The 26,309-nt window shown below is 41.6% G+C and overlaps 1 protein-coding gene across 1 annotated transcript in view; it reads right to left on the reverse strand.

Annotated features, from left to right (window-relative positions):
- Positions 1–2,636: 2,636 nt before the first annotated feature.
- The window catches only part of FKBP6 (FKBP prolyl isomerase family member 6 (inactive)), a 30,877-nt gene continuing 7,204 nt past the window's right edge, over positions 2,637–26,309 (reverse strand). Inside the window, exons 4-7 of the mRNA XM_081132565.1 lie at positions 22,774–22,968; positions 22,237–22,346; positions 20,778–20,870; positions 2,637–3,126 (exon numbers count right to left, since the gene is read on the reverse strand). Coding sequence (XP_080988691.1) covers positions 20,780–20,870; positions 22,237–22,346; positions 22,774–22,968 — 396 coding nt within the window. The 3' untranslated portion in view covers positions 2,637–3,126; positions 20,778–20,779. The remainder of the gene's footprint in view (positions 3,127–20,777; positions 20,871–22,236; positions 22,347–22,773; positions 22,969–26,309) is intronic.

Here is a 26,309-nt window from a genome sequence, read left to right on the forward strand (position 1 = left end):
GACCACTTAGTGCACGAGGCCATGCTCCAAGTTCTACTGGGCCCTAACTGGGCTCTAACCCCATGGCCGGGGGCAATCCTTCCTCCCCTGGGCCCAAACACCTTCTATCAAATGACATGGTAAGTTGTTGGTGCTGCTGGTAGATTCCAGGGAGGGAGGGTTGGAGTAAGAAAAACAAGGTTCCCAGAGGAGGTGCTGAGCACCAGGCTGTGTGGTGAGGATGACGAAACCCTTTGGAGAGCCAGAGGCCCCATCCAAACCAGACTGGCTCTGACAAGGAACGGCCGGTGGCTCTGTGTCAGTTTCTTAACTCGTCTAAGCCAGCTTTTTCCTTCCTTGTAAGTGTAGGTGCTGCCACTTGCCTCACAGAGTTGTTAGAGTGAATTGAAGCAATGCTGTGAGAGCCCTGGCCGGCTCCACGTATGGCAGCAAACACCACTCTGACGCGACGCTGCCCAAGATGCCAAAGGGAGGCTGGATTCATAACACCTCATGTCACACATTTTGCAAAAATGCATCCAAGACAAACACACACACACATGAAACACACCAACATGGTTGCCATTGGGAGAGGATATGGGAATACAAGGGAGTAAGTAAATAAAACAGGAGGGCGTTGCGCAGATTGGTGGTGATGATGTGCCATGACTGAGGAGCCTAATTAACTCTCTTTGCAGCTATCCTGGGGACACTTGGTGGCTTTTAAAGTCTAAGTTAGAGCCTGGAGGATAATACATGGAATCTGAATACACTGATGTGTATCAATAGAGAAAGGACTGGAAGAACTGACTCCAAACTTAACAGCGGCCACTTCCGGCAAGAGCAGAGTGGGAGGTGAAGGAGGTTAAAAGGGGAACTAACCCCAAGACCCACCTAGGGTGAAAGGTGGTTTACTGAGAACGAACTGTGTGATGTGGCTAGATGAGGTCAGGGCACATGTGGCTCACCCGAGTGGGGAGCCCTCTCAGAAATTCGATTTTGGAGATCAACAAACAAGCTGGCTTCCTTGTTCTTCAGGGGCCACAGGTCTCCCTGGCAGAAGCAGAAGACACCGTTGTCACTCAGACACACAAGTGTGGTGGGTCAGGGGTAGCCAGGTGGTCTTCTCCCGGGGTTCATCATCCATGCTGCCAGCGCATTCCTGCAGGCGCAGCCCCATCTTGCTTCTCCAATTCATCCTCCAGGGTTTATACTGCAGCCAGTTACCTTTCCTTCTAAGTTTTAAATTGCACCACTAACACACAGATATACCTTAAACATCATACAGAAGCCCTCAGACCAAAACACGGGAACCTCCTTTACTTCCCATGCTGCTCTTGCCGGAAGGGGCCGCTATTAAGTTTGGAGCCCATCTTCCAGTCCTTTCTCTACTGATACACATCAGTGTATTCAGATTCCATGAATTATTCTCTAGGCTCTATCTTAGACTTTAAAAGCCACCAAGTGTCCCCAGGATAGCTGTACTGTGATTTCTCTCACCACTTGCCTTTGAAGGACTTAGTTGTTTCCAATTTTGCCATGTCATTAACAGTGGTGCAGTGCTTTTAGCTCACAAGTGGAAATGGTTTTGAAGGACAGAGTCCAACAAGTGGATTCCTGAGTTGAAGAGTGTATATTCTTAAACTTTTAATACTTTCAAACTGCCTTCCCAAAAGCTTTTACCCCAAAATAATCCTCCAGAAACACCAGTCTCATGACATTCCTCTGCTGAAGTTCTATCAAGAACTTTATCTTCGCCAAGATAAAGCCTGGAAAGGAGCCAAATAGAGGGTGGGCAGTGACAGGTCAGCTTGTACCACTGGTGGAGGGGAGGCTGGGGAAATGAGTAAGTCCAGCCTTCCAGCAAAGCTCAAGGTCTGGTTGGGTCACTTGTCTAAACCTTAGCCATTGCTTGTCTAAATTACATATGAAATGCTCTGAAGTGTTTTTTGAAGGGCAAGAGGTGGGAGGGGTGGCAATGAGAAGAGTGAAACCAAAGGGTGGCCCAAGGAGTAGGAGGAAATCCAAGCGTGTGGGAGGTCAGAAATTCAGGTAGTAAAGACAAAAAATATGCCCACAGGATTAGACTGCCCAGGCTGTCAAGGTGATATGGCATGAAGGCAGTGGGTTGGGGAATAACTGGCCGTGAGAGAGTGGAGAAAGCCAGTGTAGACAACACCCTTGAGAAAGGTTGGCCAGGGAGGGTAAAGAGGGAGGATAGGGGGTTGATAAAAGGATCCAAGGGCAGTGTGGATATTGTGGGAAAGACTGGGCAATTTACCGGTGGATGGCAAGGGTGTGGGGGCCAGCCCAGGAGGCATCAAGGTTGCCCTGCCAGGGAGTCAGGCACCAGCCCCGAGAGGGATCTAGGAAGCCCTGGGGTGTACAGTGCAGGAGGACTGACTGGCTCCAAGGTTTCCAATTAACTGACTTGAAATAGCTCCCCACAGAAGGGAGCTGGTTTCAAGGGAACCCCTATTCAATTGCACAAGCATTTTATTATTGGGTAAATAGAAAAGAATTGCTCTGGCCCTAGAAAACAAACCAAATAACCCCTCTTGCTGATCCAACTGGTCTTAACGAATGGCTGTTCCTCACCCCACCTACTGACTTTACAAGTTTAGTTGAATTCACACAATTAAATTTATACTGGATCTTGCAAGGACAAGGAAGTGTTTTATTTATTTACAACAAAAACATTTGTAACATAATTCTCCCTCTTCAAAACAGAGAACCCTATAAACTACACACAGCAACCTCTATTTGTATTTACCCAGGGACATTAGCAGCGGGAAGGGGGGTTGGGACTGGGAGAAAAGCCAAGAACTCCATTTAAAAAACCAAGAAACTCCCTTTTAAAAAATAGCGTTTTTCTACTTGTCAGTAGTGACACTTTCCCCTACTATGCACTGTATGTATGAAAATGTGAAACAGAAAACAGCACCTGTGAAAACATAGTTCAGCAGTGTCAGAGATGAGGCAGTGCCCAGGGCTGTGGAATTCCAGCCCCTCTTCCAAGCAGGCCATTGTGACACAGTATGCCCTGGGGAGTTCTTTCTTTTGAAAATGACCCCGCCCCCACCACCACCAATACTGATGGAGAACTCCAGCAGCATCACTTCTCTTGCTTGTAGTTAGTTGAAGAATCTAGGAATCAAACACAGCAGTTAGAAACACAATGGGACTCAGTCATCCTGAAGCAGAGCCACTGCAATCTGAAGGTGCTCTTGTGGTCACAGCCATGCATTAGAGGGAGCCAAAGCCAGTCCCGGGTCTGAGGTAACGACACTAGATGGGGATTAGGGGACAGATGCCATCGCTGGACAGCCCCTACTGGATGGATTCTGGGAGATGGTTACCAATTCATATGGTGGCTTTGAAACTTCAAATCAAGAACACAGGACACAGTTACAGAAAGTCAGAATAGAAAGGACCCAAAATCATCCAATTCAACTTCATTTTTCAGATGAGGCCCCGAAGTAAGTGACTAATTTCTGAATGCAATAAAGCTTTATTTGTCTTTCTCACCTGTTCCACAAGGAGTGACTTTCTTCACCATTTAAGGATGTGAAAAACACCCCCAAAGAGCCAAATATGTAAGCAGCTGCTTTTCACTGGGCTACTACCAACACCTGTAACAAACACTGGGGCAACACAAGCCACTCAGGATGTAACAAACCTTTCATGGGCAGCTCCACATACAACTGGCATCTTACCAAATGGACAGATAACACACCCATGTTGATGGCAGAGAGAGACAGTGCAGTAGTTTATCTAGAACCAGGAGACCTGGGTCAACTAGGCCTATTTCCTGTTCTGTGATCCTGGGTGAGTTACACATCCTGTTTCCTCATCTATAAAATGTGCATGATATGTACTTCACTGAGCTGTCACAAGGAGGAGGATACATAATGAAAGCTATTACAATGACCTGTTGATAGTAGTTCTGCAGGTATTGCCTGCCAACCACCCCTCTTCAATTCTCCTGGAGCCCAACACTGGTCCTTGAGCTATGTAAAATGCTGGTATACAAAGGGTGCTGGCTGGATGAGCCTTCCCAGCACTGGTGTACTGGTATGAGTAGCTGTCTGGGCCATCCTGGGGGCTGGAGGTTTAAGTAAGAATACCTCCTTCATCCCTTTTTTGCAGAATAGCAGTTTCTGAGGGAAGGAGAGAAACATGCCTTGTGAAACTCCCTTCTCCCCCTTCCTTGGGCAGGAGGTAGAGGTCAGTGCTGCCTCCTCAAGTTGTCCATTGTGCTTCTCGGTTAAATCTAGTGTGAAGAGTGGTTTTTGGTTTTTTGTTTTGGTTTTGCCTATAAATACTACGGCACTCTGCTGATTAAGCCTTTGTTGGCTGGCCTTGATAACAAATTATAGAAAAACACAGTACCAGTGAAATCCAACTTACAAATCTCAAAGTCACCACCTTATGGAACTCTTTTTAGTAGGATAAAGAGTTGAATAAATAAAAGCTGTACATGCTATGAAGAAAAATAAGTAGGCTGTGGGGACAGAGAATGACATAGGTTTCTGTTTCACATAAAGTAACTGGAAAGAGCTCTCTGAGGAGGAGACCTTTGAGTAGATTGAGCTCTGTAAATAATCAGAAGGGCTTCCCAGGCTTAGAAACATTGAGGCAAAAGCCAAGAGTCAGGAACACAATCAGAGTGTGTGAGAAACACCCAGGAAACTAGTGTGGCTGAGGTGAACACTGGGAAGAAAGGTAGGAAATGACATTGGAGCGACGGCAAGTCAAGTCATGCAGGGCCACAGAGGCATCAAGAAGGACTTTAGGTTTTACTCGAAGTGCAATGGAAGCTACTGGAGGTTCTGAACAGAGAAATGATTTTTTAAAACAAGATTTTCTGGCTGCTCTGTGAGAAAGATTTTGCAGGGGCACCAGAACAGCAGCAGCAAAAGCAGCCTCTTTAACCTGGGCAGGTTCACAGATTGCTCTGCCCAATACACTAAGTCATGATGCTGTGCCAACTTTCTGGTCCAGGCTTTCAGAAACTGGCACCTCATTTTTCATTCTGCAGCACCTCACTTCCCATTTATTCCTCTACAAACTCAAGCTGCCACGTAATTCCAATATTCTAACCTTCACACTAGAGAGGCCATCTATGGGCTCCAGCAGACAGTCCATTCATATGCCTGACTAGAATGAGGACTACCCAGCCACTGAAGTGGGAAGCATTTGCTGTACTCTGCTCAGCATCCAGAACAGGACTACACAGGATCCATGAGGGCAGGAACATCAGAAACAGCCTTCCTGTCCAACCTCAAGCAAACTCATGGAGAAACAATGTACTGCCAGTAATCTCATGTGATCTCTGATGCAATCATACTGAGAAATGGCCAACCTTGGGGCCGGAACCAATTTGACATTCCCTCTGATCCCCTGAAACTGTTGACTGGCTTCAGTTCCAATAGGACTTGCAGTATTTATGCACAGAACCTACGGGTGAACCAAAAGAGAGCTCAAGCCACAGAGTCAGTAAAGGGAGAGGGAGGCCCATTGGAACACTAGTGTGGAATAATCATGCTACTACTACTGGGATTCAATTTTTCCACTATTTAATACTTTGGCACTACTCATGCCAACCTTTTGTTACACAAACATGCAATACTCATTCTATCATTAAAGTGAAGAATGAATTAATTTATCCTCTGTAGACTTTAACCCTTTATTCTGGGCATTATATATGTTATTTTAAGTCAGTAAACAGAAGGTTTTAGTACAACTGTTTAGATATTTGAATAAAAGTTAGATTTCTACTTCAAATTAAGGATGTAAATGAAGTGCTGATAGATTAAAAAGCCAAACATAAAAAATAAAGCTGTAAAAGCACTAGAAGGAAACAAGACATTAAGAAGAAGAAATGCAAATAGCTGGGAGCTCCCGCCCATCAGCATGATCCTTGAACTCTGGACCCCTGCCCCTCTTTATGGAGCTCTTGGGCTCTCCTCCTTTGCTCTCTTCCCAAGTCCAAAAGTCTCCCCAAACTCTTTTTTTTTAAAAAATATATCTTTATTGATTTCAGAGAGAGGAAAGGAGAGGGAGAGAGAGATGGAAATATCATGATGAGAGAGTCATTGATTGGCCGCCTCCTGCACGCCCCCGACAGGAGATCGAGCCCGCAACCCGGGCATGTACCCTGACAGGGAATCGAACCCCGATCGCCTGGATCCTAGGTCGACACTCAACCGCCGAGCCATGCCCGGCCGGGCTCCCCAAACTCTTACCCCTCTCAAGCATCAAGCAGCATAAGGAAATCAAAACATTCCTGTTAACCTATGACAAATTTAGTTCCCTTTTGTCTCAAATTCTCCTACTCAGTTTAATAATCTTTCATTACAAAATGCGCCATCAACACACTTCCTCAGGGAAGGAACTGTTCTTTTGTGCTAGAGGAACACTGCTGCTCTCCCAAAGCAACCAATTAAAGATGCACACTATTTCCATTCCTGCCACATCAGAAATTCAATATTATAAATCATAATAATGGGTCAAGAGTTTAAAAAAAGCTTATCTTTGTTACAGGAAGGGATCTAATAACAATCATTCTTAATAAAAGCCTTTAGGAAAAAAACATTTCCTTAACATGCTAAAAAGAATGTATCTCAACCAAAAGTCAGCATCATGCTTAACAGTGTAACAGGGGCAGTTTCATTGAATCATGAAAGGTGCAGGTGCTCAGTCATGACCACTATTTAACACTCTGGAAGTACTAGCCCACATGATTAGATGGGCTCCGAATAAATTAAGAGATGCTAAGTGGTGGAAAGGAGAAGAAAAATTGACCATTACTTGAATATGATGACCATGTGTCCAGAATATCCAGGGAAGCAACTGACGTATCAAAAAACAAACATTCAGAAAGGTGTTTGGTTACAGAGAAACAAACAGGAAATTTACAGAAAGGACACCTGACTCTGTAAGCATGTGACAATATGATTGAGTGGGCAAAGACTAAAAAGTCTAACAGTACAATGATGGCCAAGCATGGAAAGAAATCTCTGACACTAACAACCGAGACATAATCAGTATAGCCACTTGAGAGATCGATTTAGCAGTACCTAGTTCAGTTGAATATATATGTATCACCACCTAGTGATATGACATTTAAATAAATATCACAGATTACATTCCACATATGAGTGAGATCATGTGATATTTATCTTTCTCTGACTGGCTTATTTCACTTAGCATAATACTCTCCAGGTCCTATCATGCTGTCTCAAAGGGTAAGAGAGCCTTTCAACAATAAAGATAAATTTAAAATAAATAAGTAAATATAGAAAACTCAGGTTTGGCAATAACTATATTACCTCCTACCTATTAATCACTATTAAGAATACGTATTATGATGCTCTTCTAGGATGGACTGCTACTCATTTTTTAAAAATAAAATTGTTCTTTGTGTATTGACTTAGAAAATACCCCAAATGCATTAAAAAACATGTAGTACAAAATATATAACTGTATTTATGGGGAAGATAACGTATATACCCACATTCTCAAATATTCACCAAAAAGCCCTTCAGGAAGGACACATACGAAACATCAACAGTGGTTACCTCAAAAAGTGGGCTTGGAGACTGGGAGAGTTTACTTTTATCTTGTTTAAACTATATGTAGCATTTTAATTTTTAAAAAATTTTGCAAGTAGCAATTTCATAGTTTAAATTTAAATATTGACAAAAAATTTCAGGGAAGGGTAGAGGAAACAGAGCAGCAGAATGCTGGTAATTGTCAAAGATGGGTAATGAGTACAAGGGCTGATTCTCATGCTATTCTTTCTACCTTTAAATAGGTTTAAAAAGGCCCATATTAAAGTTTAATGATAGCCAAGTGAGAAAAGAAAAACTGTTTCATCTAGTCTGTGTCCTGTGAAATGACTTTAGAAACAAATCCTGTAATCAATATTCATTCAGCTTGAACACGTCCCCAGGAAGGCAGATAGGCAGAGATAACCTCCAAGATCAGACACTGGAATTTTATGAGGTTTAGTTAGTTGAATTTTCAAATTGAAACTAATAAAAAGTAACATATTAGCATAAGTGAAAATGTTCAAAATAGAAGTGTTTACACTTCATTTTTGAAAATCCAATAATCTTAGCACACTGAAGTGCAGTCAGAGAAAAAAAACTTGTGTATCCATGGCTTAAGGAAAAATAAGCCTGGAGACCTACAAAGACAAAAGCAGTCAGACTTAAGCAGGGAATATAGACAAAGGTCTAACAGGGCAAATGCCAGCTGAATATATTAATACTAAATAAGCTGCTTCCAATGAGAGCAAACCCCAGGCCTGGGGAAAAGGCAGTCAATGTGAAATAGAAACTCAAGCAACGATATGATCAGTGTCCACAATAATGAGCAGTAATCAAAGAAGAGTGTGAAAATGTAACAGAGAAGACAGAGAAGTGATGTAATCCTGGAACCATGAGCCGGAGGCAGCAGTGCCCAGGATGTTTATGTCGGAAATCCGAGGACAAAGAACTGAGAATCAGGGCAGGGTAAGCAGAGTTCCCACGGCATCATGTACCGGCCCTGCCCTGTCTCACAGCCTGGTCCTACAGCACTTTCCTCCAGTCCTACCATGAACCAGAGTGAACTCTCAGATCTGTTCCAGGACCAGTGAGTCTTAACCTTTTACAGTCATAGACGCCTTTTGAAAAACTGATGAAAGCTATGGATCCCCCTTCCAAATCTCAGAAAATGCACAAACATTGTACATAAAGGCAAAGACTCATAGACCCTCTCTGAAACATTTAACTGGTTCTCTTTCTCAAAATGCATCATTCAATTGGAAGAACCTAGTCTGAGTACCTCACATAATTCCAACTGAAGAATTCTAGAAGCCCTAGCCCATTCACACTCTATGATGTTATATTCTGGCGACCCCACCAGTGGTCTGTGTCCTCTGGCTGGTCTGGACCTCTATCCTGTCCCTTCCACTCCTGCCAGGCCACTGTTCAAAGCTGACTCTTACTCGTGAGTCTCTCCCTTCACCTGCCTCTCTCCAACTAGGCACTGATCCCTACGGTGGCCTCCTCCACACTGACTCAGCCTCCCTGCAACCTGTCCCTCCCTTGGCTACATCCCTCTACCTCTTCTCACTGTTGTCATGAGTCGGGCGTCACACGGTGATGTTTCCTACCTGCTGGAACACTTACCAAGCTCTCTGAGTGGTCCCCTGAAACCACCCCTTTCTAGGCTGAAAGTGAACAAGAGAGCACTCCAGGCCTCTACCCCCACTAGGGGATGGGCAGGATGCACAGCACAGCCCGGCTGCTCTTCCTCTGATGACAACTGTCAGCTTATGATGTCAGTTGCCAGTACCATGATCAAGGCAGCAGGAGAGGGGGAGAGAGAGAGAGAGAGAGAGAGAGAGACACACACACACACACACACACACACACACGGTCAAAGAAAGGTCAAAAGTACCACCCACTGGCCACTCTTATTTCAAAACAAGGTTTACATTATTTAATATGTTTCTAGTTACATCTGACCATGCCTCGTCTTCTCATGAAAACATCTTGATAAAGTAGCCTACATTATTATGGTCTACAGACTAAGTATGTCTTTATCACTGGAGAGTTTATTGGAAATACTAATTCTAGGCTCCCCCACCCAACCTGTTTAATCTGAACCCCTGGGGAGAGACCCTGGAAGCTGTGTTCTAACAAGCCCTCCAGGAGAATCTGATGAGGCTGATTCCAGTAGTACTGGCTTCTATTCCCTACTTTCTCACTTCCTGCTCATTACTCACCCAGGGCAATCTTGTCTTTGCTCCCACCACACTCCACTGTTGCCACAGGTAGCCATAAGCTGCACATTGGCAAGTCCGATGAATACTATTCAGTCCTTATTTTTCAAATCCTTGGTGCTGCTGGATTCGACACTGCTGGTTACTCTTTGAAATTCAACCCTCTAGAGGTTCTTTACTTTTTCTGGTGTTAGAGACCCCACTTGGGAAGTTGATGGCAGCCATGGGATCTGTATATATACACAACCATTCAGGGGTTCATGGATCCCTGAAACCCACCAAGGACTCCCAAGTAAACCCCCTGTTCTACTTTTCTGGTTTTCATAGTGGCTCATTCTTGTGGTTTCTGACCTCTTCTTTCAGTTTCATGTCTGTGTTCCCAGGGTCCATCCTTGGTCCACTATCTTCCTCTTTCTATACCTCCTCCTGGGTGACTTCATTCACATTCCTGGATGTTACTGTCTGGCATATACTGATGGCTGCTCCATGCTCTCCAGACAGGCCTCTTCTCTGGCCTTCAGACTCATATCTAACTGTCTGCTAGCCACTTCCACTTAGATATCCTGCAGGCACCTCAAGTTCCTCAAGCCCCAAACTAAAAATACCTGTCCCAAACCTCTTTCAGTTGGAAATACTTCCGTGGACCCAGCTATCAAACCTGGAAATCTGGGGATTATTCTTGATTCTTTTCCTCATTCTACCACCAAGTTGTATGATTATGCCATCTAAAATAGTCTCTGAACTTCCCCCTCCTTTCCACTCACCCCACATCTGTGTTCAGGGTCTCACCTATTGGATGTGATAGTCTCCTGGTTCCAGCTGTTTCCCCTTATACCCAATTATTTCTCCAGCCACCAGAAGGGATTACTACAAGAGAGGGACTATGCCAAAGAACGCTGTATGATTATTTTATTTTGGGTAGGAAGGATTAAGTGGAGAACATTTAAAATGTATGGTTCTGAGTTCTGAGATTTTAGTGCTCGTAGATGTAGATATATAAGAAGGTATGATAGATTAATACCCCCCACAAAGATGTCCATGTTTTAATTTCTGGAACCTGTGACTATGTTACCATATATGGCAAAAGGGACTTTGTGGTTAAATTAAGGATCTTGAGATGGGAGTTTATCCTGGATTATTTGGGTGGATCTAATACACCCAGAAGGATCCTTATAAGAGGGAAGCAGGAGGGTCAGAGAAAGAGAAGCAAACCTGATGTCAGAAGCAGGGGGCAGGGAGGCATTGAGAGAAAGGTATTGGAGGGAGAGCAGTGGGAAATTTGAAGATGCTAGCTGCAAGCCTTAAAGGTGGAGGAAGGGGCCACTAGCTAAGGAATGCAAGCAGCCTCTCCAGGCCATTTATTACAGCAGCAACAGGAAACTAGCACAAAGGGGTTTACTTACATTCATGGCTATTAATTCAGCTCACCAAATTATATACACACACACATTTGTTTGGACTGTGACAATGACCACTGTAGATGTTGTCACAATAACAGGGCAGACCACATCCTTGTGAACATACACTTGTCCTCTGTGCTAGAGACAATTTTTGCTCACAGCTAATTCACTCCCTTTGTCTAAGAGATTTGAAAAACCTTCTCTGGGTTCTTGAAACCCTTAGGTTCATTGCAGTTTCATCCTGGGTCTGTGACTTTTCTGGCAGAACCATACAGAGGTTGGTCAGGAAAACCAGGCTAAGATTCCTTATCTTCTTCCTCATGGGTCTCAAGGTACTAAGACACTCCCTTGATGTTCATTACTCATTGCTTAGGCTCACTTCCTCTACCATTTGCCTATTCCCCATTTACCTAAATCACTGTCTGGGATTACACATGCTTGTAGGCAGGGCTTATGCATCTAATTATGAACCCAAGAAATTAAAAACAGACTAAGCAAACATCCGATGGAACCTAAGGAAGTGCACAGCAACCTTAAAGCTCTGATCACTTCATCCTATGGAAGCCCAGAGGGCTTATATAACTTGGCTAATTCACAGCCAGAGAGCCAAGACTGGGAAGCCAAATTTCCCATCTTTCAACCTGTAATGAAGGGTAAAGGGCACATCAATAACCACTGATTTTGAAGTTTAGAAAAAGGAACCTAGTTATCTCCTAAAATTTAATTAAGTAGCCCTCACTGATACTCACCTACAAAGAACACAGAATCCACTAACACAAACCTTAGTAGGAAACAGGTTTGGAGCTCATTAGGGCTACCAAGTGATGCAGAGAGAGGTGAAGAGGCCAAAGAAACTCTACCAGGGGAAATGCTTTCCCAGGAACGGGTATAATGAAGAAGTATCAACCTAAGTGCAGTTATTTATAGTCACACAACAAAGGGATGACTTCAGTGACACCTCCTGAGCTGGGAGAAAAGGCATTTCACAGATATCCAGATCAAGAGACTGCATCTAAAAGTTTGCCTGGAAAATGACACGGCGCTCATCTGACAACAAGAGAATGCCTGCCTGGCCCAATTACCCTTGAGAAAATACAACTCCATTTTGAGAAGAAAAAAAGTGAAGATGCAGGGAAAGAAAATCAGAAGAACTAATATATAAAATTTTAAAAATACAATTAAACAAGTTATTTTTTCAGGACTCAGATGAGTCTAACTGGAGGCATAAAGTATCTTTATAGACTCAATAGCTGATCTAAGAGTTTCTTCTTTATTTCTTTGGGAAGAAGGGGATCAAATACACTCTCAGTCTAGATCCAGTCACATACTGTGAGAGATGATCTGCTCCCCTAGAGTTTCCTGGCAACTGACCAGTTGGGCCCAGACACAGGAAAGCTGTTTTGGAACACAGGAACCCCTGACCCCAGAGGACACCTCTAGCCTTAGCATTGGCACCAACCTCTGTGGGGCCTGTTGCTCCAGCGCTCACTTCCAGCAAACTCTTTGAACCAGGACTAAACCCCAGAATCTCAACTGTAGGAGTGCACTCTCCCCCAGCCTGCCCTTTATTTCTACCTATGCCTCCTGGGAGCTGCTTTGACTTCCCAGAAAACATTTTTTAAAAGTCTGTTAAGATACTCTTTCCCTGAGGCTAGCCAAAGCAATATGGCTCAGTCTCTTAATTTTACAGCCCAAAGGCTTCAGCTCTTCTTAAGTTGGAAAGCAGAGAAGAGGGAGTAAATTCCAAAACATCTAAGAGAGGGCTAAAAATCCACCGCCACCCAAGGGGTAACACTCCAACTGAAGAAAGAAGCTGAATATATTTAGAGCTTCAGATATCATCTGGGGTTTACATTTCAAACCAAATGAAAATGGTCAGTTGTTTACACATATTTATAAAGACCTCCACAGTAAAAGGATCTAATTCTCTGAGCTTTTATTCCTTCCCCCAATCTGTAAAATGGAAATACTGTTCTTCCACAAAGGACTATTGGGGAGATTAAACCAGTTTATGGACCTTATGAAGTACTATAGACATGGGATGATGCTCAGACTCTAGAAGAACTAAGAAACCCTGTACCCTGAGCACTCCTGCATACTCACTAGAGACCACCTCCCATAAATAGGTCAAATGTAAGCTTAAGCTTAACATGAATTCCATAGAAAACAGTGACTTGTGTAACTATATAAATACTCAAAACAACTGGAGAAAAACTTAAACTTACATAAAAGACATTTAATTTACCTTCACTCAGAAAAGTGTTCTTACAAATCAACAATTAAAAAAGACTCAAGAGAAGAATGAGCAAAGGTTATCAATAGGCAGTTTGCATAAAGAATATAGAGAGCCAATAAATATATCAAAAGATGCTCAACTTCACTAGATATTGGGGAGATCCAGATTGAAATGATACAAAACTTGGGTTATTTTTCCCTAAAATAATGGGTACATCTGAGGAAAATTGGGGAAGTTGGTATAAGTGTTGGTACTTAGTGCAAAGCCCCTTCCTTCTAGTATTTAAGGATCCCAAAGTATTTTGGTTGGTCCCCACCTGCTCAGCTGTTTCATTCTTAAATCTGAATGAAAACCAAGAAACACCAACCACTTGTGGAAAGTCTGCAACATGGAAAAGAGAAAGGTCAAAGCAAATATGCCGAAAAATACACATTTCAGGGAATAAGTGAAAATGTGCAACAACAGTCTTATATATCTCTTTTAGAGATATATAAGGAAATACTTGTGGATGAAATGATAATAATTACTAGGATTTGCTTCAAATTAATCCAGCAGTGCTGGGGGTGGGGGGAGGAAATGAGGTCACAGATGAAAACATTGGCTTTCTGTTGATAACTGTTAAAGCTAAATATTTAGTACATGGGGAAATCATTATACTATCCTCTATTTGTGTAAGTTTGAGATTTTTATTATACAAAGGGTGGGGGAAGAGTGGGATATTATGAAAAAGGGAAATCTAAAAAGAGCTCATGGATTCAAATATTTGATTGCTAAGATGAAAAAAGCCAATGGAAGAGTTAAAAAAGAAGTACATTTCCAGGAGGGGGGGGGATAAAATTTTAAAGAGACATAAAGAATATAGGGGATCCCTGCAGGAGGTCCAACATCCAACAAATAGGAGATCCCAAAACAAGAGGACAGGGGGAAAAAGAAGGGGAAAGTGTCATTTAAAAAATACTACAGGAGAATTTCTTAGCTCTTAAGAACTTGAGCCTCTAGAATTGAGGTACCGATCTAAAATACTTGAGCATCTCGGGTACCCTGACACATCACTATGACATTTTAGATGAATCGAGGAAAAAGATATACTAAAAGATTCCAGAAAGAAAAAGATTTTCTCAGAAGTGACCATCCAAGAATCAGTCTGTCCTCAGACTTTTAACTAGCATCTGGAGTTGATAAGTTCTAAAAGCAGACAGAAGTACTGATAGGAAAGAGGAGTTCCGAAGGGGGAGCAGGGGAGGTGAAAGGTGTTAGCGGGAGACAGTCTAGGGGGGAAGGTGTGAGGCGGGAGTTCTAAAGGGGAAGCAAGTTCTGAGTGGGGTGAACATCTTCTAAGGGGTGGGGTACAGGTACTAACAGGGACAGTGTCTAACAGAGAAGGGAGCTTTTAATTGGGGGATATGTTCTAAGCAGGGAAAAGGTGTTTTTCATTCTAATATGTGTGTGTGTGTGTGTGTATGTGCATATACACTCTTAATCTAAGTGTGAATTGGACATATAAGTTGGAAATTTTCTCTTATATATCCAATTTTTAGATATTACTCAAAATATTGGAACAAGGAAGTAAACCAAGAAAAGGGATCCAGGAAACAGTGGATTCAACACAGGAGATAAAAGAAGTCTCAGAATGGCAGCTGTGCATCAGGCCTATAGGACAATCTGCGCAGACTGTTACATAAATACGGAGATTTCCAAGATCCCCGAGAAGAAAGATTCGGATTATATAGTACCACAGAGTTTTTAAAAGGGTAAAAACAGGTCAAGGGGGAAAAAAAGAAAAAAAATTCAATTAGAAATTGAAGGGGGAAAAAAGCTAAGAAAAAAAAAAGGCATAGCTGGCTTTTCAGTTAGTAATATTCTTATTATACAAAGTAGAGTATATGTCTTTAGCTTATGGAATCAGAAACATCAATATGAGTAATTTTTCATTATAATAATCTAATAGAAGGTCTAAAAGTAGTAACAGAATATAAAAGCAGGAAAGAGATGGTACTGTATCATACCACAACAGGAAGTCAACAGATGCATGTCTAAAAGTGATAAAAATCAAGAAATGGCAATACAAACAGAATATTGAGCCATATGGAATATAAGTTATTTAGCTATATGGAAGAATCCCCAGAAGAAGAAGTTAAAATTGGTTTATTTGGTTGAAAACCCTTTTGCACTGATTGTTTTCTCAACTTGGTGGTTCTGGGCCAGACTACCAGAGTTGGAATCCCTGGCTCTACTGCTTACTAGCTTTGTAGCCTTGGCAAGTCACTTAGCTTCTTCATGTCTAATTCATCATATACAAAATGGAGATATCATCTATATTATAGATCTGTTATATTAAAAACAATCCACATAAAACATGTAAAAGAATGCCTGGCATATAAAATATGTTTAATAAATATTTTTATAAATATTAATAAAAACATATTAAAAATAAAACAAATAAATGGCGAGCAATGCTATTAAATAATCTAGAAGAAAATAAGACAAACCAAGAGCAAAATCATTAAAACTCTTCGTAGGTAAGATCACAATGTGGGTGAGTTCCCTCTGTCTATCCGAGCCTACCAGTTAGCCTTGTGAACTCACTCAAATTCTGCCCTCTCCTCCAGGAAGATTTCCCTATCATTCCTAGTGCACTGTGATCATCTCTAACTCCTAATTCTGTATCCTGTCCACTCCAAGCCACTTCGTTCCATTAACACATGGCTTACACACACCACTTAAAGCTTCAGTTCCTTTCACCATTGCCCACCAGTCCCTTGTACACCCTCTATGGTTACCTTCTATCAGCTAAATTCTCATATGCCACTAGAATTCTTTTGACCAAAAGCACCCTCCCATCCATTCCAGATGGGAGGCCTCATGCTCCTGTCTCCTTTCCATTTCTGCTGATGCGTTTACCTCTAGGCTGTCGTCACCTCTCAAACATCTTCTACCTGCCAGACTTAATGCTTCCAACATGCTTTCCACCACGCCCCTTCAGCCCCTTCTTACATGAGCCTGTCAGATCATCTCAGCTCTGATTACATCTTTCCCCTCCTCTGATGCCTATAGAACACAGCCTACACTCCGAAAAAGCCTGAAATGCCAGGACAATACCTGATCCACAACTGACCTCAGCACTGGATTCTTTGTCTTCTGCCTTCACCCCTGTCCCCCACTCCTCCCCCTCCCTTCCAGTGCTGCCCTTTGAAGCTTCAGGACTGCCTCAGCAAAACTTTTCTCTGATCAGGATGTCTCCTGCCATGGCACTCTTCTTGTGTACTCTGTAATTCAACTGACTGTCCTATCTTCCCTATTAGAGCACCACACTTGCAGATTAGCACTGCAGACCAGCATTGCAGAAGCAGGACTGGACTTCTCTTCACATGCTACACAGCACTGGCCAGAGTGCCTAAAACCATCAGCTCTCAAGAGGTACTTGGGGAAGGGGTGAGTAATGAAGGGAGGCTGTTGGTGGTGGGACCCTCCTCTACACTTTCTCAGGATGCTATTTTCTTTGGCAGCCATGCCTAACATTTGGTACATTCTGAACCAGCAGTTGCCACAACATCTTTACTCTTGAATTGAATCAGGTCTCTCCCACTTCCTGTCCTTGTTTGGTTTTTCTGATGCTAAGTGCAGGACTTTGTATTCCATCTCTAGTAGAAATGCTTTAAGGATGGAAGTTGTCACCCTCTGCAAGTCTGCAAGTGCCTGCTGGTAAAACGTGAGAATTGGAAGGCCCAGAAAGGTCATCTAATTTCACGAGTCTCTTTTCCACCTCCAAGGGGCCCTCTAGCTCTGCTCAGACAGACCCTAAGATGGAATTCACCAGCTCCCAAGATGACCCACACCCCTCTGGGACACAGCAGAAAAAACTTGGCTCGGGAGCAGATGCTCCCCACAAGGCCATTCTCAAAAAACAGTGAAAAGTGACACTTTTCTGTGTGCACTCCCCATGTTGGAAGAGCTTAATGTCATGTATGGAAGGACAATTAGTAAATCTCTCATTATCAAGCCAAGTTTTGTCCACTTGCTGCTCCTTCTCTTTGTATGCCACAGGAAAAATTCACTTATTGTATGTTAACCATTTAAATAGCTGAGAATAGCTATGGTGTTTACTTCACACATCTCTTTTCCAGACCCAAAGTATGGCAAGGGCCTCAGATACTAGCATGCTGGGATAGGAAGGACATAAGCAAACTTGAACCAAAGATGACAATGAAAGATACACTATTCCAAATGTTTCCAACTATGACGACATCTATTACAGATGCTCTTCAGTGCCCCTGGTGAAATCGCTACTACTGTGGATGGAGCCATTTGAGGTATTAACCAAGTAGGTAGTTAGGAAATGTCCATTTTTGAAAGTTTGAGTGTAGTATATACAAACACAGGAATGCTGCTTCCACTGCATTGCAAACCACAGCGAAAGCAGTTTCAAAGCAGCTTATCAAATATTAGCTTGGGGTTTACTATAAACCTTTAGGTCTTCTGATGAACATGAGTGAAAACATTGACCTTCATCTTGACTTTTTAAATTATCCCCAGGAGGGAGGGGGAAGGAACGGGGGGGAAGGGTCATTGGGGAGAAAAAGGGACATCTGTAATACTTTAAACAAAAATAAAAATTATAAAAAAATAAAAATTAAAAATAAATTATCCCCAGGAATACTCCCATCCAGAGGTGTGTGTTTTTGCCATACCCTCTGAAAATCCAAACTAAGGAAAAAGATGGTGTGGCGGAACTATGGATGTATGTGCTCTTTCCTCTGTTGAGCTCCCAGCAGGAGGAGCTGCAAGAGATTCCTAATTCAACAAATTGGCAAATGACCCACTACTCTGCGGGAGCAAGACTAAAGGGCACAATTTAGCAGAACAGTGAGTGGCTGCAACGGATAAATATCCTTTGATGGGTCTTTTCCCCTTTGCCTATTGTCTTCATCCCCTTGCTTTTGGGGAACAGCAGCCTTCTTCAAACCACCATTGCTCCACTCCCCTAGTTACTAATGTGGTGCTAGGAAGGGGTGCCACTCATGGGACTCCACACACCCCAAACCAGGCCAGAGTCCTGCCTAAGGATTTTCACCCTGGAGCTATGGGTGACAGGAAGAGGAGGGAGGTGTGGGATCAGGAAGAGCCCCCTCAAACAGAAAGGCTGCGCAGATGGATGCCTGGGCGCTCCCTATAGCGGAAGATAATAAGGCAACAATGAGTTTGGGACCCTGAGGACCTCAGAACCGCAGGTACCTGCCAGCTATTGGTTGTTCAACTCCTTTGATTTGGCGAGCTACCCCAGGATCCCTTCTGCAAATCTCTTTTTTAGCTGATGCTAGATAAAGACGGCTTTCTGTCACTGGCACTAAACAACAGTCCTGACAGCCAATACAAGAGCCAGCCTGGAGGGTATGGTTTCAAAGAGACTAGTCTAGCATTTCCGCTATTTTACACTTGATCCAACCAACATTTACTGAGCGCTAATCATGTGCCAGGCATGGTTCCAGATGCTAAAAAGTACAAAGATGAAAAAGACATGGCCTTTGATCTAAAAAAAATTCAGTGTACTACAGTCAGAGGCTTAGAACACTCACCCCACCAAAGTAAGTATCTAACATCTTAGGAGACAAGATGAAGACAAGTCAGGAGTATCTAACATCTGAGAACAAATTTTAAATGGTCCTACTTAGTCAAAATTAGACTGTCAAAAGAATCTAAGGACCTGGACATTTTAAGTGACTAACTCAGCACAAGTACAACAGAGGAAAAGGTGGAGCAGGGAGAACATCAATGACACAAAATTCAAAGTATGTTACAACCGCAACAGCACAGGAGTATGACAATCATGGCCACTTTAGACCCCAACACAGTCACTGCTGGTGATAAGACAAACACTCAAGATTTAGAAATGCATGGGAAACCATCTGAAAATCATTAGGCTCCAAAAAATCTGACAGACTAAGCTGAGAGGTAAAGATGATGGAAAGGGAACTTGTTGCCCTGCTGGGTTTTCCAAGATTTGTTTCTAAGATGGACCCTGGAAGAACTGGATAGTCATTAAATGGCAGGATATACCAGGTCATAGTCTACAATGTCTGGCAAAAAGCCACCAGGCCTCCATTTGCACTGGACATTAACACAACCAAATAAGAGATGTCCTCTGGCTCACATCTCAGTTCAAATACTCCAATGTCCCTGAAAGACCCGAAGGCCAGAATCATAGGGTCAGGGTCAGTGATGAAGGCAACATTTACTTCTGATACTGACAGGTTGTGTCTGATAGGGCAGACAGCAGCAGTTTGTAGATCACCTGTGAAAAAGACTGGGCTGAATAGGCCTTTTCACTGCCTTCTTCTCTCAAGCCTCTTTTGTAGAGGGATGTAGATAGCAACAAAGGAGAGATTTATCACCAGGAGCCCGTTGGGCAGCTGTTTTCTTGTTGTCCCTTGTTTAACTTCTCTCAAGAGAGCAGAGTTATCTACCCAGCTAAGCAGGTGTTTAAGGCAGGTGATTTTGTTTCCATTAATTTTCGTAAGTAATAGTAAACCAGACTAGAGGGTTATCTCATGTACTCATGGGAAACCTTAACCCTGTGCCTGCTAAATCACAAGGTATATTCTGTGATAGGAATGTTAGCTTCTGCTCCCTGTTGGTTCTAAAATCTGCAAATCTCTAATTCTAATAGTAAGCAGAACTTGAAAATCAATGCCCATCCCTACCCCTCGACATCTGAATTTAGTCTTCTTTAATGTGTTAGGCGTAAAGTGAAGTTGGAGGCCTTCAGGAAAAATCAGGTAAGAGAAGCATTACTGTTCATTTCAAAACTCAGATAAACCGTCACATTAATACCTATCTCAGTTTCATGTTCCAAGCTACTGTAAAGGAGAGGTTAACGTAAAATATGAAAAAAAGCCCGGCCGGCGTTGCTCAGTGGTTAAGCATCGACCTATGATCCAGGAGACTGAAGTTCGATACCCATTCAGGGCACATGCCTGGGGTTGTGGGCTTGATCTCCAGCAGGGGGCGTGCAGGAGGCAGCCAATCAATGACCCTCTCGTCATTGTTTCTTTCTCTCTCTCTCCCTCTCCCTCCTCTCTGAAATCAATAAAAACATTTTAAAAAATGAAAAAAAATTGTTTTCATTTTAAAGCCTAAGTCTTTGTAAACCTATAAATTTACCCACCAGCCCTGGGTGGACTTTCCAGTCTTCTCTGATCTCCTCTATGAGAAGGCCACAGTGTGTGCATTCTGCACTAGACTTGTGTCATTAGCTTCAATAGGAACTTTTCTACTCCTCTCACCCATCCTCAGCCACTATCCACTGGTGGGTCAAGGAGAACAACCACATTTTTTATATATGCTGGACAAAGTCTTGAAGCCTCTTATGCTTTATTCCTTTGATTACCTTTATTTTTCTCCCACTGTAGAGCCATTATCACAAGAAGTGAACATTCGATGGCACATTTCTTTCTCTTTATCTGTGTAGTCCCTGTAATAGCTGTAAAGAGAAATACACAGTAGTTAGAGAAAGTCTGTCTTTGTAGGAGGTGACATCTGGTGGTGGGAATTCTCCACTCAGATCCAGAAATGCTGAAAATTCAGTGGGCTTTAAACTGAATCAGGAAGGCGTGGAAGGAATACTGGAGAGGTAGTGGTGTAGTAAAGAGCTATTAAGGAAGCCCTTGGACAAAAAGCCCATTTCTGAAAAGATGGCAGCCTTGAAGACTAGGAGTTACTGTCAGTGAAGCTGCAGGGTGGAGTCTTGCCAAGTGACGCCTCACACTGAGTAGCCACTAATTTATCTTGAGACTTTCTTGTTAAAGAATGGTTAGACTCCAAAATTTCTACATCTAACCTGACAGGATACTTATAAATATCAGAAAGGAAATTGCTGGAAAGTCCTAAAAGGCCCAAAATGCAACAACTGGGTCCAAATATAAGAGGCGCACATATTTCAGCCTTTTTTAATGTCAAGAAAGCTTTAACTAAGCAATTTGGATTAAATGTTTAATGTTAACGGGAGTAGAGAAATTCAATACAGAACAACAACAAAAAACCCACCTAAAAACTGGATATATTATGAGGTGATGAAATATGGGTGATTTCTATTTATATGCTGACATTTTCAAAGTTTTCTACGATGAACAAGAAACTTCTACAATCATAAAAAGTTACATTACTGGCCCTGGCCGGGTGGCTCAGTTCATTGGAGCATCATCCCATACACCAAAAGGTTGTGCGTTCAATCCTGGTCAGGGCATGTACAGGAGGCAACTGATCAATGTTTCTCTCTCATATTGATGTCTGTCTCTGTCTCTCTCTCTCTCTCAAAATCAATAAACGTATATCCTTGGGTGAGAATTAAAATAAATAAAAGTAATAAAAATTAAAAGTTACATTACTGAAAGATTGATATGTATATATATACATCTCACTTGGGCTAGCAAAAAAGTCACCCTATGGGTAATAAATCAGACCTGAAAGACCAATTTCACATCAAACCAGGTTCTATAAGGCACCTTTCTATAGTCAGTTGAGAACAGTTGTTCTCTGTTGGTGGCAAGTAGAAAGTATCTGAAGAACAAGTCCCTTTTTAAAATTACATTAGCCCTCCTCTTTAGGGGTGCTTATATGCAGGGGTAAGGGTGAAACAAGGAGGTGGGAAATGATCCAGACAGGTGTAGTTTGGAATTTGTCCCACTTCCCCACTGGGAGCTGCTGGTTTAGAGTACTGAGCATTTCATAAAACTAGCTCTAGGGGGTGCTGCCTCATAACATGTGCTGGACATTACCAGGTGGAGAGAATAGGACTATAGAAGCATCACATCTCTCTCTGTTAGCAGGAGTGCAAACATAGGTCTCACCTGGCCAGTTTCTTCAGCTCATTATTGATGTCATGATTGAAGGGCTGTTCCTTCTGGGCTCGGACTAGAAAATCCCGGGCCTTCTGATACTCAGTCATGAGGAGACAGGCCTGTCAAAGGACAGAATTTAAAAGCACACTTAGGCCCTAGCTAGTTTGACTCAGTGGTTAGAGTGTCAGCCGCAGACTAAAGGGTCCCAGTTTCAATTTTGGCCAAGGGCACATACCTCAGTTGCAGGCTCAATCCCTTGGTTGGAGCGTGTGCGGGAGGCAACCAATTAATGTCTCTCTCTCACATCAATGTTTCTCTCTTTCTTTCTTTTCTTTCTCTCTCTCTCTCTCTTCTCTCTCTCTGTCCCTTCCACTCTCTCTGAAAAAGCAATGGAAAAGATATCCTCCAGTAAGGATTAAAATAAATAAGTAAGTAAGTAAGTAAGTAAAAGCATACTTAGGAAAGAGCATTTTTGCAGTGCCCAGCTGAACACCACTGCCACGTTTTCTTAGGCATTTGTTCCCAAGTCCCTGTTCTCCAACTCACCTGTCCACACCGGAAGAGGGCTTTGGCATTCTTTTGGTCAATGATTAGAGCCTGCTCTCCATAGTGCAGGGCCCTGGTGGGTTGCTCCAGCTTCAGGTACGTAAAGGAGAGGTTAAGGAGAACAAGAAGCTTGGCAGCTTCCACCAGGTGCTGCTCTTCAGGGGGTGCTGATCGCCGGCGGAGAAGCAACAAGGCCTGTGGAGAGGAAGGACAGGTGGTCAAGAGGAGTGATAATCTTATATACAGAAAACCCTAAGAATCCACCAAAAAACCCTTTGAGCTAAAAATCAGTTCAGCAAAGTTTCAGGACACAAGATCAATATATGAGTTAGCTGTATTTCTACACTCTAGCAATAAACAATCCAAAAATGAAATTAAGACAATTCTACTTACAGTAACATCAAAAAGAATAAAATAAGTAGCAAGAAATTTAAAGTGGAAGACTTGTACAATGAAAACTACAAAACATTATTAAATGAAATTAAAGAAGACTTAAATAAATGGAAAGACATCTCATGTTCATGGGTCAGAAGAGTTAATGTTGGTAAGATGGCAATGTTCCCAAATTGATCTATAGATTTAATGCAACCATACCAAAATTTCAACAGCCTTTTTTGCAGAAATGGTCGAGCTGATTCAAAAATTCATATGAAAATTCAAGGGACTCTGAATAGTAAAATGGCATTAAAAAGTTGGAAGACTCACACTTTCTAATTTCAAAACTTATTACAAAGCTATAGCAACCAAACCAGTGTGGTACTACCATAAGAACAGACATAACAGATCAATGGAACAGAACTGACAGTGCAGCCTGAAAGTCCAGAAACAAACCTATGCTAAAGATTTTCAGCAAGGGTGCCAACACCATTCAATGGAGAAAGAGTAGCTTTTCAATAATGGTTTTGGGATGACTAGATATCAACATGTAAAAAAATTAACTCAAAATGGACCACAGAGTTAAATGTAAGAACTAAACGGTAAGACTCTTAGAAGAAAACATAGATATAAATCTTTGTAACCTTTTAGACAATGGTTTCTTAGATATAACACCAAAAGAACAAATAACCAAAGAATAAATAAATTGGACTTCATCAAAATTAAAAACTTTTGTGCTTCAAATGACACTATCAAAAATGTGAATGAAGGAAATGAAGAGGCTGGCTGATGTTTAAGAAAATCACTATAATCATCAGTTACTGGTTTAAGCTGACAACATATAATGGTTTACTGCCATCATTATCTATGCCTACAAATAATTTGTCTTTTTGAATAAAAAGATAGTTGTACATTCCTGAAAAGATAAAGTGTGTAATAACCTACAGATTGGGAGAAAATGTCTGCAAATCATATTTGATAAAAGCTTAGTATCCAAGACATACAAAGAACTTTTACAACTCAATAAAAAGACAACCTGATTAAAAAATGGGCAAAGGACGGAAGAAACATTTCTCCAAAGAAGATGTACAAATGGCCAATAAGCACATGAAAAGATGTTCAACATCATTGGTTATCAGGGAAATGCAAATCAAAATCACAATGAGATGCCACTTCACACCCACTAGGAAGGCTATAATTTTTTTTATAGTGAAAAGTCGAGAGTTTGTTATTGAGTGCCACACATAGTGCTTTGACTCATATTTCTTATGAGCTAATCAAATGGAGTGAGGACACCCACTGGGGCACTGCACAAAATATGGAGTGTTTCACAAATTTACAGGTCATCCTTGCACAGGGGCCATGCTAATCTTCTCTGTATTGCTCCAATTTTAGTACATGTGCTGCCAAAGCAAGCACAGGAAGGCTATGATTTTAAAAACAGAAAATAAGTGTTGGTGAGAAATCCTTGTATTGATGGTGGAAATGTGAAATTATTGCAGCCACTATGAAAAATAGTATGGGAGTTTTTTAAAAAGTTAAACATAGCATTACCATACGACCCAGCAACTGCACTCCTAGGTACATATCCGAGAGAAATAAAAACTAAGTCTACACAAAAACTTGTACACAAATGTTCATAGCAATAGTATGCATAATAACCAAAAAGTGGAAACAACCCAAATGTCTACCAATTGATGAATGTGCAAACAAAAGGTGGTAGAAATTATATGATAGAATAATAAATAAAGGAATGAAGTTTGGTATATGCTATAACATCAATGAACCTTGAAAACATTATGCTGAGTGAAAGAAGCCAGTCACAAAAGGACAAATATTCTATGATTCCATTTATGAGTATCCATAATGGGCAAATGCATAGAGACAAAGTAAAATAGAGATTATTACCAGGGGCTTGGGGAAGTGGTAATAGAAATTATTACTTAATGGATAGAGAATTTCCATTTGGGATGATGAAAAAGTTCTGGAAATGGGTAGTGTAGACGGTTGCATAACTTTGTGAATGTACTTAATGCCATTGGATTGTACACCTAAAAACGATGAAAATAATAAGTGTATTAAAATGGTAAAGTATGCACATTTTACTATAGTTTAAAAATAAAATTATTTTAAAAAGGAATAAAGTACTAATACATGCTACAAGACAGATGAATCTCGAAAACATTTTGCTAAGTGAAAGAAGCCATATAGGACCATATATCTAATGATTCTATTTACATGTCCAGAATAGGCAAATCAATAGAAACGGAAAGTAAAATAGGGTTTACCTAGGAGTGTGGGGAGAATGATTAACTGCTAACAGGTATGGGGTTTCTTTTTGGGGTGATTATGCGTTCTGGAATTACACAGTGGTAATAGTTGCAACAACCTTGTGAATATATTGAAAACCAATGAACTATATACACTTTACAAGTGTGAACTGAATGGTATGTGAACTATATCTCAACAACAATAGTAAAGAAAAAAGTGATGAAGGCAACACCTAAACACTGTCAGTGTGAGTAATAAAGGAGATTCCATTGGAACATGCTAGCAGAATGGAAGAACTGGATACTATGTCAGAGAAGATGGTATTTTAAGTAGAAAGTTATGAGCCTTCCTTTGTCTTCTCTTTTCTGTTTAAATCCTAGGCATTCATTACACAAGTTTCTGTCCACTGTCCTCAGACATTCTAAACTGATTCAGGTCTCACATCACCAACCTAGATCTCTCACCTGAACTCTGGTCCCATACCTATATAGAATCATGAAACAATCTGTCATCTGGAAACAATCTTCTACAGGCCATCTTTACCTGGCTATTCTCATCAGTAATCAAAACTGAAGTTAACAAATTTCTTTCCCAGTTATTCTTGTTTTAAATATTTCTCAGACCAGAAAGCTTTGTTTCCTTCATCACTTAAATATAAAACTTCAAGTCTAATAAATCATTTTTTGAAAGTATTTCCAGAACCTTTTCTTCTATTTGTACAACTCACATCTTCTTAAACATATTTCCAGATTCCCCTGTAACAGAGTTAGCTGGAACACACCTAGTCCAGTGCCTCACATGGAACAGATATTCATTAAAGAAAGTCTGTCCCTTCAACATGTGCTGCATACAGTGGTGTGCTGGTAAGTGTTTAACCACTAGCTCACATG

The sequence above is a fragment of the Miniopterus schreibersii genome (genome assembly GCF_964146895.1).
Source record: "Miniopterus schreibersii genome assembly, chromosome: 3".
Classification (NCBI taxonomy): Eukaryota; Metazoa; Chordata; class Mammalia; order Chiroptera; family Miniopteridae; genus Miniopterus; species Miniopterus schreibersii.